This window comes from Sabethes cyaneus, chromosome 3 (genome assembly GCF_943734655.1).
Source record: "Sabethes cyaneus chromosome 3, idSabCyanKW18_F2, whole genome shotgun sequence".
Taxonomy (NCBI): domain Eukaryota; kingdom Metazoa; phylum Arthropoda; class Insecta; order Diptera; family Culicidae; genus Sabethes; species Sabethes cyaneus.
In genome coordinates this window covers 73,947,188-73,960,407 of record NC_071355.1, presented here as the reverse complement: position 1 = coordinate 73,960,407, position 13,220 = coordinate 73,947,188, and the positions used below count along the sequence as shown (strand labels likewise).

The following is a 13,220-nucleotide window of genomic DNA, read 5'->3' as shown; positions in this document are numbered from 1 at the left end:
AGAAAGAGGACGTTCCGAGATTTTAATATAGGTTATATTTTTATATCCTGCGATAATACAAAGTTATAGATTTTAGTTATACAAATTGTATTTAATAGCTTACGTTTAGTCAATCTTCTCGATCTTATTCCGTTCCAGAATCAACTATTTAATTACAGCTTTTAAAACAGCTTCTAAGACTAAGAAGGATATAAGTTTACCACGTTTCAGTTAATACCGAATATCTTTACCTTTTATCCGGTTACAACAAATTGTAGGTTAACTCAATTTTTAATTATATTTTTAGCGTTTAATCTAGAGTAGGATATTTTAATTAATTTTAAGTAATTGGAGAACAAATGAGAATAATCTTACGTGGCTAATAACCAACTATTTTACAAAGTAATATATTTTAAGATAGGAAATAAGAAGAAATCAATTTAGCTTTAGCTCACTGCACGTTTCACTTTATCACGAAAAGCAATCGAAATGGCGTTCTTATTTGTATAGGTATTGCTTATCGCCGCTTATCATCTCGCCTCGTAAGCATAAATCTTATCTAGATATACGGAAGCGATCTAAGCACGAGGGGCTTTGACACTACCAATAAATCAAAAAAAAGTTGGTTCCAATACATAATATCCAGCTTTTTACGAGCCATAATGGCAGACGTGGTCGTAATATTTGAACGGCATTTTTGACATTTCAGAAAAGGGGCAAACCACCCGCTCGACATCGCTACCCAGGTAACCAGTAAGCATTTGCAATGCAATTTAGCAAAATATGCGGCTACTTTACTGCTTATTTGTTTATTTGTTTATTTGTATAAAAATATCAACATGCCTACTGGCCCTACTGATACACTTAGAATCTAGAATCTACGTGCTAGTGCCAGGAAACGAGTTTTCAGTACCTCGCGGCTGACATTTAAGTCGAAGCTATGTGTAAATCGATTGAAATGGCGTTGCAGACCGATGATTGTGCTAAATGTGCTATAGTTGGTTCGCCGATGCGGTACACGCAGAAATGGACCGTTGCGTAGAACACGACTTTGGGCGAATATGTTGAGGTTCGCGAGTAGACATGGGCAATCCACTCTCGAGGACAGCATGTCGGCGACTGCCATTGCTCTGATCACGTCGCGACGAGTGTTCAACGGGTCAAGATCGATGAGTCTGCAGCGTTGTTCATAGCAGGGCAGCTGAAAGGGGTCGTTCCAGGGCAATCTTCGAAGTGCAAAACGTATGAATCGGCGCTGCACTGACTCGATTCGGTCAACTCCATTTTGGTAGTACGGACTCCACACAGGAGCGCAGTACTCAAGGTTGGACCGGACAAGAGCACAGTAGAGAGCTTTGAGGCAGTAGATGTCGTTGAAGTTCTTGGCGATCCGCATGATAATCCCAGATTCCTGCAGGCCTTATCGACAATATATGCGATGTGCTGTTTGAAGTCGAGCTTAGAGTCAAGCAGTATTCCCAAGTGCTTAACACAATTTTCGCGGCCTAGAGGCACGTCTGATAGAATGTAGTCGAAAACGAGAGGGTTCAATTTCCTTGAGAATGTAATTATTTCACATTTGTCGGAATTTAGCAGCATGCGGTTGTCTATGCACCATTTTGCAAAAATCAGCAGCTGCTCTTGCAGGAACGCGGCGTCGGACGGACTATCGACTTTAGCATACAGCTTCAGATCGTCGGCAAAAGAGAGTCGCGGGCATTTAAGCAGGAAGTTGACATCGTTGAAGTAGATGAGGAAAACCAAAGGTCCGAGATGGCTACCTTGATGAATTCCAGAGCTAGCAGTGAAAGGTCTGGAGGTGAACCCGTCGATGCTAACTTCTAGGCGGCGATCGGAGAGGTAGGAATTAAACCATCGTAGCAACGAGCCTCCGATTCCGAGTTTGTCCAGTTTGGCGATGGCGATTCGATGGTTCAATTTGTCGAAAGCAGCGGAAAGGTCCGTGTAAATAACGTCCGTCTGCGACCGGTCGTCAAAACTTTTTATCACGTCGGACGTAAGAGTTAGAAGATTGGTTGTCGTGGACTGCTGGGGCATAAAGCCGTGATGATCGTCTACGACATATTGCTTAAAGAATGCAAATACGGGTGCATACACAACAAGCTCGAACAGTTTTGATATTGAGTTTAGTGCAGAGATGCCGCGATAGTTATTCACATTTCTACTATTCCCCTTTTTATGAACAGGAAACATGTATGCCGATTTCCATATTGTTGGGAAGACACCTGTACTGATTGATAAACTGAACAGGTGGCTCATCGGAGCAGCCAAGGCGTTGATACACTGTTTCAGCAGAACAGACGGAATACCATCCGGTCCAGAAGAAGGAGAGGATTTTAGCTTCGCGGCGGCTGATATGACCATCGCGTCGTCGATGGAAAGGTGCGTTAAGCAATTGCTAAGTACGGGGACGCACTGGATGGCTGCGGAAATTTCTTCTCTTGTCAATCTTTCGTCAGTAAATACGCTGGAGAATTTCCGCGCGAATAGTTGGGAAATCTGTTCTGTGTTACTGGCAGTTTCACTACCCAGGAACATTACCGAAGGAAGCCCGTTGTCCTTCCGCTGTTCGTTGACGTGCTTCCAAAAGGATTTGGAATTCCTTTTCAGTCTACGTTCGATGTTGCTCAGGTAATTCCGGAAACATGAGCGACTCAATCGTTTGTAACGCGTGTTGATCGACAAGTAGTGGTAACGGAGTGGCAACGTTCGATATTTTGAAAATTTCTTGAGAGCGGTCTTTCTCTCGGATTTCAGACGTCGTAGCACAGCGTTTACCCAGGGTATCTGCTTCAGAGCGGGCATGGTTCTTTTTGGGACATGTCGATCGATAGCGTAGTTCAGGATATTGGAGAAAGTTATTGCGGCAGAATTAACATAATCCTTGTCCAAAACTGCATCCCAATTGATGCTAGTCAGGGTTCTTTGGATTTCCCTGAAGTCTGCACGGGCGAAATCATAGTAGACGATCGGTGGTGCACTAGTCACGTCAAGACGTATTTGTTGACGGATAGTAACCAGCAAGGGTGGATGATGTGGAACGTCCTTAACAAGCGGGGAAGGAGCCATCGCTATTTCGGGAGCCTGAACTTGTACACTAGCAAAGCATAAATCGAGAAAGCGACCGTTTTCGTTAGTAATGTTGTTGACTTGTTGCATGGTGACAGTGCTGTAGCAGTCGAATAACTCGTTAGTGAGTGGCGATAGAGACGACGAGCTAGAGTCAACGTACATGAAACCATTGTCTCGTCCGCGCCACTTTAACCCAGGCAGGTTTAAAGCGCCCATAACAATTATCTCGTCTACTGGAGATGCCATTGAAGCTATTGCAGTAACTAAATTCATATGGGCATTCAAGATAACGGGATCGCGGATGCGATCAGGAGGCAGATACAGTGCACACAAGAACAGCCTCCGGTCTGCAAGCTTTACCGTCACCCACACTTGCTCGACGGGCAGCCAGTTGTCATTTTCGACGATAGACGCTTTCAACTGATGATGGACTGCTATCAAGACGCCACCTCCTGTGCTTTTGGGACTATTGTGTATGCTGCGGTCGCAACGGAACACCTCATAATTAGGCCAATATCTGCCGAGAGCACGTACGATTGTCAAGCCAGGTTTCGGTCAATACGATTATCTCGTACGGACTGTCGGAGCAGGCGAGCAGATAGTCAACAGCACTCGTGTTCATGCCACCCACATTTTGGTAGTAGCAGTGGATATGTTTACTGCTAGCCCTCTTATAGTGCGGACAATGCTTATTTGCAGCTAGTTACCGACAAGAAGAATTTAAATAGAATTGTGGATGCCAATTTACAACAGTTCTGCAGTCAAAAGGCTGATAAACAGCAACCTGCAGTATAAAACGCCAGGGATGCTAATAAATGATTGATTTACTGCTTATTCAAATGCGTATTGGTTACCTGTATAGTTTACGAGAAAAAGGTGCAAATCGTTTGCAGTTTAAAAATCATCCCAGATAACACAAAATCGTAATAGAAAGTTCACATTATAAATCGTTTTCATGTCAATTTCATATTGGAGTTGTATAATGATTAGAGTATGTTAAATCGAAGTGAACAATAAGTTGTTTTGCAGTCGTGCGTGTCTTCATATACAATTCATGACTGTGAATTATAAAGCAGGATAGACAATTGCAATATTTGATTATATCTATATCATATATTCAGGAGTATTTAGTTGCGTGTTATAAAAACTGCACAAAATAGAATTACAAATAGTTGTCAAAATTTTCGCACGTATATCGCCTCCACTTTGGCACATATATGTTCTTATATGGCGTGAAATATAACTTTTTCGTTCAGATATGATTTCGTATTGCTATATTGATTGCAACTGAGGTAATCGTGATATACAAACCAAATGGTTTACTGGGATGCCTCTACTCTAGATGCCACCGCTGAAAAAAAGGCCATTTGAATCGACTATTTTTGATTGGAATGAAATTTTCGTGATGTGTTAGATATCACACAAGAACTCATTTTCCACTAAGCTTGATTTTTTTCGTCAAGAGTAACTTTTCAAAAGGGCGCATTGAGAAATGAGATTACTTTTTTTCAAAAAATCTTGTCTTAAAAACTACTTATTTGATCAAAATGACGTCAAAGGATAAGTTACAGGAAATTAAATGTATTTTCAGAAAAAATTACACTGAAAGAAAAAACTTTTGAGAACCACGGTAAAAATCATAAAATGTCAATTATCTTAAAACCTTCCTCTCTGATTTGCCTAATTCCAGATAGAATTAACAAAAGGGCGAATGTCGCAAATGTAAAATGTGAGTGAGAGTTATTTTTTGCTGGGCTAGCATAGGAAAATCAACTCTCACTCGGTTTGTTTACGCTTGCGACACTCGCCCTTTTGTTAGTCCTATCTTCAATTCTTTTTTAAGATAGCTTAAATTATACCCTAAAATCTGGTGAAGAGCTATCGATGGACAATCTTTTTCTACAAATGATATTTCATTTTGTGCAGCATTAAAATACGAGTTGAAATAATTATTTGTGTGTTCGTTCCCGCATTACAAAACTAGTATTAAAATAAGCAGAAAAGTCTGTATAATCGAAATCTGGATTAGAAAAATATTATTTTTTCAGAATTTATAGTCGTACGTCCCCTTAAATCAATCAACTGTACAAGTACGGCAAATACTTACCAGCGAATTTTGATCTTGATGTGTTCGGAAAAGGTTGCCTTAACGGTATTGCTCATGAAGTCATATTATTCCTTCCAGTGATAAAATTCGATTACGAACACAGCCGTAACGGAAGACCATTCCAATGTTAACTGAAAATCATGTATAAGATTGAAATTAAGCCGAAATGAAAGCAGTATCAATAATGAATTGACTTAGAAATAAACAATTTATGTAGAGAGTAATAGAGGTTTTTCGTCAATCGTTTTCCTGTTGAATGAAACGCGCTTATAACATGAATATAACATACATAATAGTGAAACATAGGTGTTTCATTATTATGTAAATATGGGCACGAAACGTGGACACTGCTAGAAGAGGACCTGCGAGCACTCGGAGTTTTTGAACGACGGGTGCTAAGAACCATCTTTGGCGGAATGCAAGAGAACGATGTACACTCTTAAATGATTCTACCTGTAAATAGGTCGGATTTAGTTAAAGCCAGGTTGAAACTACTCAAAATGCCCTTAAAGTGTACAAACTCAAACTTTGGGTAAAAATTTCAACCAATTTTGGCTACTTGCTACCGATAATTGAATTATTCTCTATGACAAATAACGCAATTTTAAGTTCCTACTACCAATTTTTTGGTTGAAAAACTACTCAAAATCTGAGTTTGTACACTTTAAGGGCATTTTGAGTAGTTTCAACCTAACTTTAACTAAATCCGACCAATTTACAGGTAGAATTATTTAAGAGTGTATGAAGGTGAATTACGAAATGAATTACGAAAACACGCGTCTCTACGGCGAGTATACAGCAAGTGGTTAAAGCTGGACGGATACGTTGGGCAGGACATGTCTATATTTAATGTTCAAATGATAAGATCGATCGAAGGGTAGGAATAAGTGACGGATAGTTTTAAACTTTTACAAACCTGTTTACTTTCAGGCCATCGAATACGTCTAGGTTCAATGCTTAAATAATAACATCGATCAAAGAGCGAGGGTAGTTTCGATTTTTTACTAAATTTTTTACCTTCAGGACTTCAATTTGGTCCAGGTTTACTGGTAATGGGTAATTCCTGTCCTGTTGGAAAGCAAGGGTTCGGTCACTTTTAGAATCGAAGTAAACGAAACTGCAGGTGTATATATAATTGTCGGGCCGGGGAAGCAAAAGAGTGCTTCCATGTGATAGGCTGATTCATTCGTTCTTGACAATGCCTAATAGTTATGCTTATTTTAATAGTGATTTGACGCTTAAGTGTGTACACCTGTACCCGGTTGATCAGATTGCGTTGGTTTCTTGGTTGATCAATTAAGGGTTAAATAATCATGATTCTAATATGATGGGCACCCACTGAAAATTTCATATTCATTATGACACTCATTGTGAACTAAGTATTCAATGTAAGGCATATGCATATGCAATTCCAACTTGCCGTCTTACTATAGGTCGGCTGCCCAGCAATCGGTGATTAACCTAGGCGATTAGCATGGTTGGGTCAACTAAAGCACATGGATAATAAAACACAAATAGTTCCTGTTCTGCCTGAGCTAAATTTTAAGTAATATATAATATATGTAAGTACGCCGTTGAATCGATTAAAGGAAACATTATCGTCCGCTATCCTGCAGTAGAGCAACAAACAAAACATTAAAGCCTTTCGGGTTTCTCTATAATATTTGTATCTAAAAATAAAGCAGATAAAATATGGACCTTCGCAGAAGCTTTTGTCTAGAGGTATGCATAGAGAAGAGAATCACAAATACGGCAGCAATAAATTTCATGCCGCCGTAAAAAAAATCTGCCGAGAACCCATCCAAGCAGGATTTGCAGTTGGCTGACGCTCAAATTGTCAGACACTACCAAAAGAGGAAACGGAACAATAATTGAGATGCGAACGGTACAGAACCTGTCTAGCAAGCGCCTAAATATATGCAATCCTTTTTTCTGCTGCCCCTAAATAGAATCAAGTGAAAACAATATACCATAACGGGACTGAGAGAACAATTGAATGGGCAGGTATATTGTTTCAGCTATACAAATAGTTCAAAAGTTGAGCACGGATTCGAGTTTGAAACTTACCTTGTTGGTTTATATACTAAAGAGCAGACAGATAACAAGCCGAAAAGGTCAAAAGTGTACGGGATGGTGTGAGGAGCTTTTAACTTGGCAGTGGCACGCATACACTTTTACTGCATCGTATATTTTATATTTCGCGAATAACGGAAACACGCTGGCACTGCTGGAATTCTCAACGTCGCATGCTACTTCACATGAATTGATGCACTAAGTGGAGAGATGCAAGGCCGATAATCGCCGGTCTACGTGCGCGAGAGTATCGAGCGAACGAGAGCGCTGTAACTCCCTCGTGTGGCAGAGATTGCCAGCAGTATGTACGGCTCGCCGGAATATATCGCCTGTATGATTGCGATGTTTAGCAAAATGTGTGCTTCTCCGGTAGCACGCAAACAGGCGTATCTAGCTTTTCACTTTCTCTCTTGGCTTGAATTCCTCACGCAATTTTACGCGTATATCTATCACCATACTTCTTCTAGTATCTGCTTTGTTTGGCTGATACGTAACACTTCTAATTCCCGATAGGTATCAATGCCAACCGTGTCTTCATCCCGAAACTGATCGAAATGATATCTACTTGTCGCTAGATGACGTAGATTTTATTATAGCAATTAATAACGCCTCGATGTATGCTTCATGAAACTTCCTGTTCTTTATTAACACAAATCTTCAATCAGCGTTATTAATATTTAATAGTGTTAACTTTTTAGATTGGGCAGACTGCAGTAAACTTACTAAAATCAATTATTGAAATACACTTTTCTTCCATGTACAATACGCAATTCAGCTGCTGATAGTAGTCACTTGTATAATCCTTGCAACGCGGTAGACAAAACTATTTTCAGAGCTGGCTACGAGATCATCATATGATTCGGATACGAAAGTACGAGCTAGCTGATTTACTAACACAAACACAATTGGTATTTGTGGAACAAAAATTGCATAAGTAGAGGCGCAACCTATCGGAATGAGGGTAAGTGCGAATTCTGTGGGCTCAACAGAGCAAATATACCTACATATGAGAGGAGCTTATTTTGGATCGTATGAATCTGTATTGTAGACCAACATTGAAAGTTGTAACTCTCTAGACTTCACTTCCGAAGTGCAGAAACTACTGCTTTTGCATAGAATTGCTTTTGAATGCATGCAACCTTTTTCGTAGGATTTTACCAACAGGCTTCTGTCCGTCTCTCGCTGCTTTATTTCATAGCCCTTAAGAACAAATTTCCCAATAAACACGAAGCGGATGTGCAAACCGTGGTGCAAGCACAGTTATGATATTTTGCCGAGAATGTAGAGAATAAAGGATAGGCCCAAAATAGAAGTATACCGAAGAGACCGATTTCATATCTATATGCAATATTTCTTGGAGTAAGATTATATACATTTTACTTCAGTATGACATTCCGCAGTGTAAAAAAGAATAAGAAGTCATCACGTGTAATAAAAGATTCCAGCTCCTTTGGACAGCTTCTCGCTACTAAAAGGACTCAATGCGTAGTTGTATTGATAAAATGAAAATGAACTGGATAAATAAAGTTCTGAACCATTTTTGTTATAATACACTTTTATCTGATTTCCAAAAATAATCTAGTAAAATTACAAAAAAAAAAGTTTTTTGATTTACTTTGCGAATTTGCTTGCAAAAACGTCCGGAAGTAGTTAAAACGGATAAAGGACGGATAAACGGATTGTTAGTTTTCTCGCAAGTGAACAGTCCTGATTTTCGACGGCGCCGGAATTTTTTTTTTTATTTTCATGCTGGCTCCCGCTGTTCGCATCGGGTACTTACTGCTTGGTTTGACCACTGACCGTACGTTAAAATGGTCATGCAATGAATGGGGGAACCAAATCGGTGGTTGCTGCTAATATAATCGTCCTACAAAGCAGTTGAAAATCGCTTAAAAATATTAATCATTATTATTGCAAGACCTGGCAAAGAGTTTTGCACTACCAAATCTGTCCACTAACTCCTATCCATACCTCCACGTGGTCCCGGCAGGAGTACGCAATCTTGATTTACGCACGGAGACAAGGAAGGGCTCCCGCTTACTCTAAGATAGTAGTATCAATGGGACAGCGACCTTAGGCTAACAACCTACTGTGTATCTAAAAATTAAACAACTTACTGAAAATAAAAAAAAATCGGTATGGATTGACAACGACCTTTAGCCTGAAACATGGAATGTACTAACCAGAGTAAGCTGGCTCGACTAACAAGGGTAGTTAGCCGCCTGAGGCTTAAAATCCTGAACTGAGCGAGGTCCGTTTGCCGGATACTGGCGATACTCTACTCTGATATATGAGGTGAAAATGGCACTCAAAAGAAAGGAGTTGGATTCCTTCTGAGGCCAGATGCACATGCGGCCCTGATGAAGGGGGAACTAACACACGAAAGAACAATCGCGGCCAGATTTGGGACACGGGTTGGAAACCAATCCAGTGCTATGCGCCAACAGATACTTCCGACCCGCAAGAGAAAAAGAGTTTCCACAGCCACATCGTGGTTTAAAAAGTCCCGAAATCCACTTGCGCGACTTCAATGCGAAGCTTGGTTCAAATAACGTGAATGCGGGGAGTTTGACTTTAAAATGGGGATCTGTTTGCAAAATTCCATGGTAATAACAATATGGTCATTGTTGGATCTCTGTCTTCTCATAGACCAGTATATTAAGTCACATGGGTTTCCCGTGAAACCTGAATAGTAAACCAAATTGACCACATCTGCATCTGCCGAAAATGGAGAAGTGTTCTTGACGTATGCAGGCGTTTGCGCGTCGCCCGAATTCAGCGACGTGAAGAGAAACTTGAGTGTTACTGCGACGTCCGGCATTTGGAGAGGTGGGACCGTTAAAGATCAATAGACCGGCATGAAAAACACTTTCATCACGACCTCTGATGAAACTCTCCGTAAAGTGAGCAGCATGCGGAAGGAGTGGATTTCGGATGAAGCTTGGAGGATGATCGAGGAGAGGTGAGAGCTGGCATTGAGCGAACCAAAGCGGCTAAGACAGCTACCCACATAGCACATAAGAACATATTAAGTACCAAAGTGAAGGCAATAAACGTGCGAAAATTTTGACAATCATTTGTAATTCTCGAGGTATTATTTGGGCATTACCCCGTCGATGGGCCAATAACTAGTGATATCCGAAATTTTCAATTATTCGATTACCGATTAATCGGTGAGCGTTGTCTGCACAAATCGATCAATTCAACTATTCGTGTCAGTGGTGTTCGATTAAAAATATTCGAATATTTCCTTGATTAATTCGATTAATCGAACGATTATGAACGATTAACGAGCATTATTCAGGCATTATTCGTACTCATTGAACTATTCGATTAATTCAACTATTCGTGCTGGCAGTATTCGATTAAAAATTATTCGAATATTCCATGTGTTATTCGATTAATTGAATTAATCGAACGATTAACGGACATCACTACCAATAACCCGAAACCGGTCGGTAAAAGGTAAATATATTTTTTATGTTTGTAAGAACGATACGTGTTGTGCCCCGTGTTATAGAATAGCAAGTGATTAACAGCTGAGTAAAATAGTAGTTTATAACCTCTTATTCAGTAATTCCAATCCCTACCTCCTCGTGGTACCATTCGGGATACGAGCAATCTTGGTGGATATCGGGTAACCATTCCCGATGGAAGCTAAGGTCGTATATGCTAATAGGGGAGGAGGGCTTTTTCGAGCTTCGGTGGCCCTCCGGCAAAACAGGGGGTTGTTGCTGCAAGCCATCATCACGAAAAACTCTTAAGCAAAGAATGAAGAACAAAAAAATTCGGACTGGAACAATCGGAATAGACCCACGCAATGAAAAAGGACTCTAGATTGGAAATTCAGGACGTGGAACTGCCGATCTCTCAACTTCCAAGCGAGCACTCGAGTGCTCTGCGACGTAATATTGAAGAGCCACGAGTTCGGCGTCGTAGTGCTGCAGAAGGTGCGCCGGAAGAGCTAAACTTACGTACGTTCAGAGATGGACATACCATCTACCAGAGCTGCGGCAACACACACGAGCTGGGTATAGCTTTCATAGTGATGGGCGAGATGCGGGAACGGGGGCCCTACCCTATTCTCACAGTCACCTCACCTAAATTTTGCAGGTGAGGTGACAATTTGCGATTCTCACAGACACCTAGGTGACCCCGCTCACCTGGGTGACTGTGCAAATCAAACGGGGGCCGTTAGGTGAGGTGTGGTAACTGTGAGAATAGGGCACGTGAGAGAAGTAAATTGAGGTGAGGTGACTGTGAGAATAGGGCCCCGGGTGATTATGAGGTGGCTAATCAATCCTCGAATATGCAGGTTGTTGAGAATTCAAGAGCTGGGTCTTCAACATAAGTATCATCAACATGCGCGCAGCCCTCACCTCAGAAGCACCGATGACGACAACGATAGTGAATACGACCGCTGCCCAAAACTAGTATTAGTACTATATTATTTTTTCCTAGAGTTTTTCCTACGTAGTACCTTCTTATACGAAGACTCCTTATCGTCGTCAGATCCTTACGAAGCGCTAATGTTGACTCGAACCACTGTACCTAGTGATGGATAAGATGCGCCCAAAACTCTTCGTTGTGGACAATATTCGGTACCGGCGCCAGACTCGGTTAAATCTCGAGCGACTAAAGCAACCAGTCGTTGCCGCAAATTACGCGCACTCACTAGAAGCTGCGCTGCCGGAAGAGCACACACTGGACGAAGCCCCTCTCGAGGACTGTTGGAACACCATCAAAACAGCCATTAGCGGTGTAGCTGTTCATCGGGTATATGGCACGGAATCAGCGGAACGATTGGTTTGACGATGAATGTCGGAGGGTGATGGATGAGGAAAACGCTGCGCAGTGCCACACGTCAGAACGTGGAAAGACACAAACAGAAGACGATGCAGCGCAACTTCCGCGAGAAAAAGCGCTACCTGGAAGAGCATGAATATCCAGGGCTGGGTTAGCTGCATCGTTTTCAGGAAACACGAAAGTTCTACCAGCAGCACTTCGATGGACACCTGAATGGCGCCCAGTCTGAGAACCATGGCGGCGGGAAAAAGGATTTCGACGGTGCAACAAACGGAGAAAAGGTGCCAGCCTTAACGATAGGCGAAGTTAAGGAGGCCATCAATAGCTAGGAAAGATGGCATCAGAGCGGAGCTTATTCACCTTTATTCTTGTTTACGGCCGTATCCTGGGGTGACATTGCGCATCTCGTTTCGATTGATTTTGGTTCGTTTTGACCACGTTAAACAAATGGGCGTCTCGAACCAAAATCACTCGAAACGAGAATCGCAATGTCACCCCTGCATTCGTACGAATAGTTTGCTTTGATCGAATCGGGAAGCACTATTCTCATATTCGAATGAACAAAAGGAAGGGGAGCTTGAACGTTCGAATTGATTCGAACGGAAACAAGAATACGAATCGGCTTAACTTTCGAACGAATATCATTCGAACGAAAACAAGAATAAGGGTGATTAATATGGGACCAGAAAAGCTGGCCGTCTGTATGCCCCAGCTAATTGTCAGAATTTGAATTCCGGAACAACTACCGGAGGAGTGGAAAGATGAGGATATCTGCCAAAAAAGGCGACAAGTTGGACTGCGGCAGATCCTCCAAAAAGCCGTGAATACAGACTTCCCACGGATCGTTTGTACGTTGACTTCAAAGCCGCATATGATACTATCGACCGGAAAGAGCTATGGAAAATAATGAACGAGAACAGCTTCCCTAGGACGTGCATCAAACTGATTCAATGTGCGATGGATGGTACACAGTGCTGTGTTCAGATATCGGGTGGATTGTCAAGTTCGTTCGAATCGCACAGAGGGCTTCGTCAAGGTGATGGTCTCTTATGCCTGCTGTTCAACATATCGCAAATATCTACACGCGGGGCACGATATCCAACAAATGTAGTTAATCATCTGGGGTCATATTTGTCGTGTCCGTCGGTTATTTTCAACCGAG

At 41.6% G+C, this 13,220-nt stretch overlaps 1 protein-coding gene across 1 annotated transcript; it reads right to left on the bottom strand.

The window, feature by feature from the left end:
• Positions 1-40: 40 nt before the first annotated feature.
• Positions 41-5,235, bottom strand: LOC128739724 (uncharacterized). Its single transcript, XM_053835221.1, has 3 exons — positions 5,180-5,235; positions 2,249-3,550; positions 41-47 (listed from the first exon to the last, which is right to left on the bottom strand). Exons 1-3 carry the CDS (start codon positions 5,233-5,235, stop codon positions 41-43), a joined length of 1,365 nt encoding a protein of 454 aa, XP_053691196.1.
• Between the last annotated feature and the right edge of the window lie 7,985 nt (positions 5,236-13,220).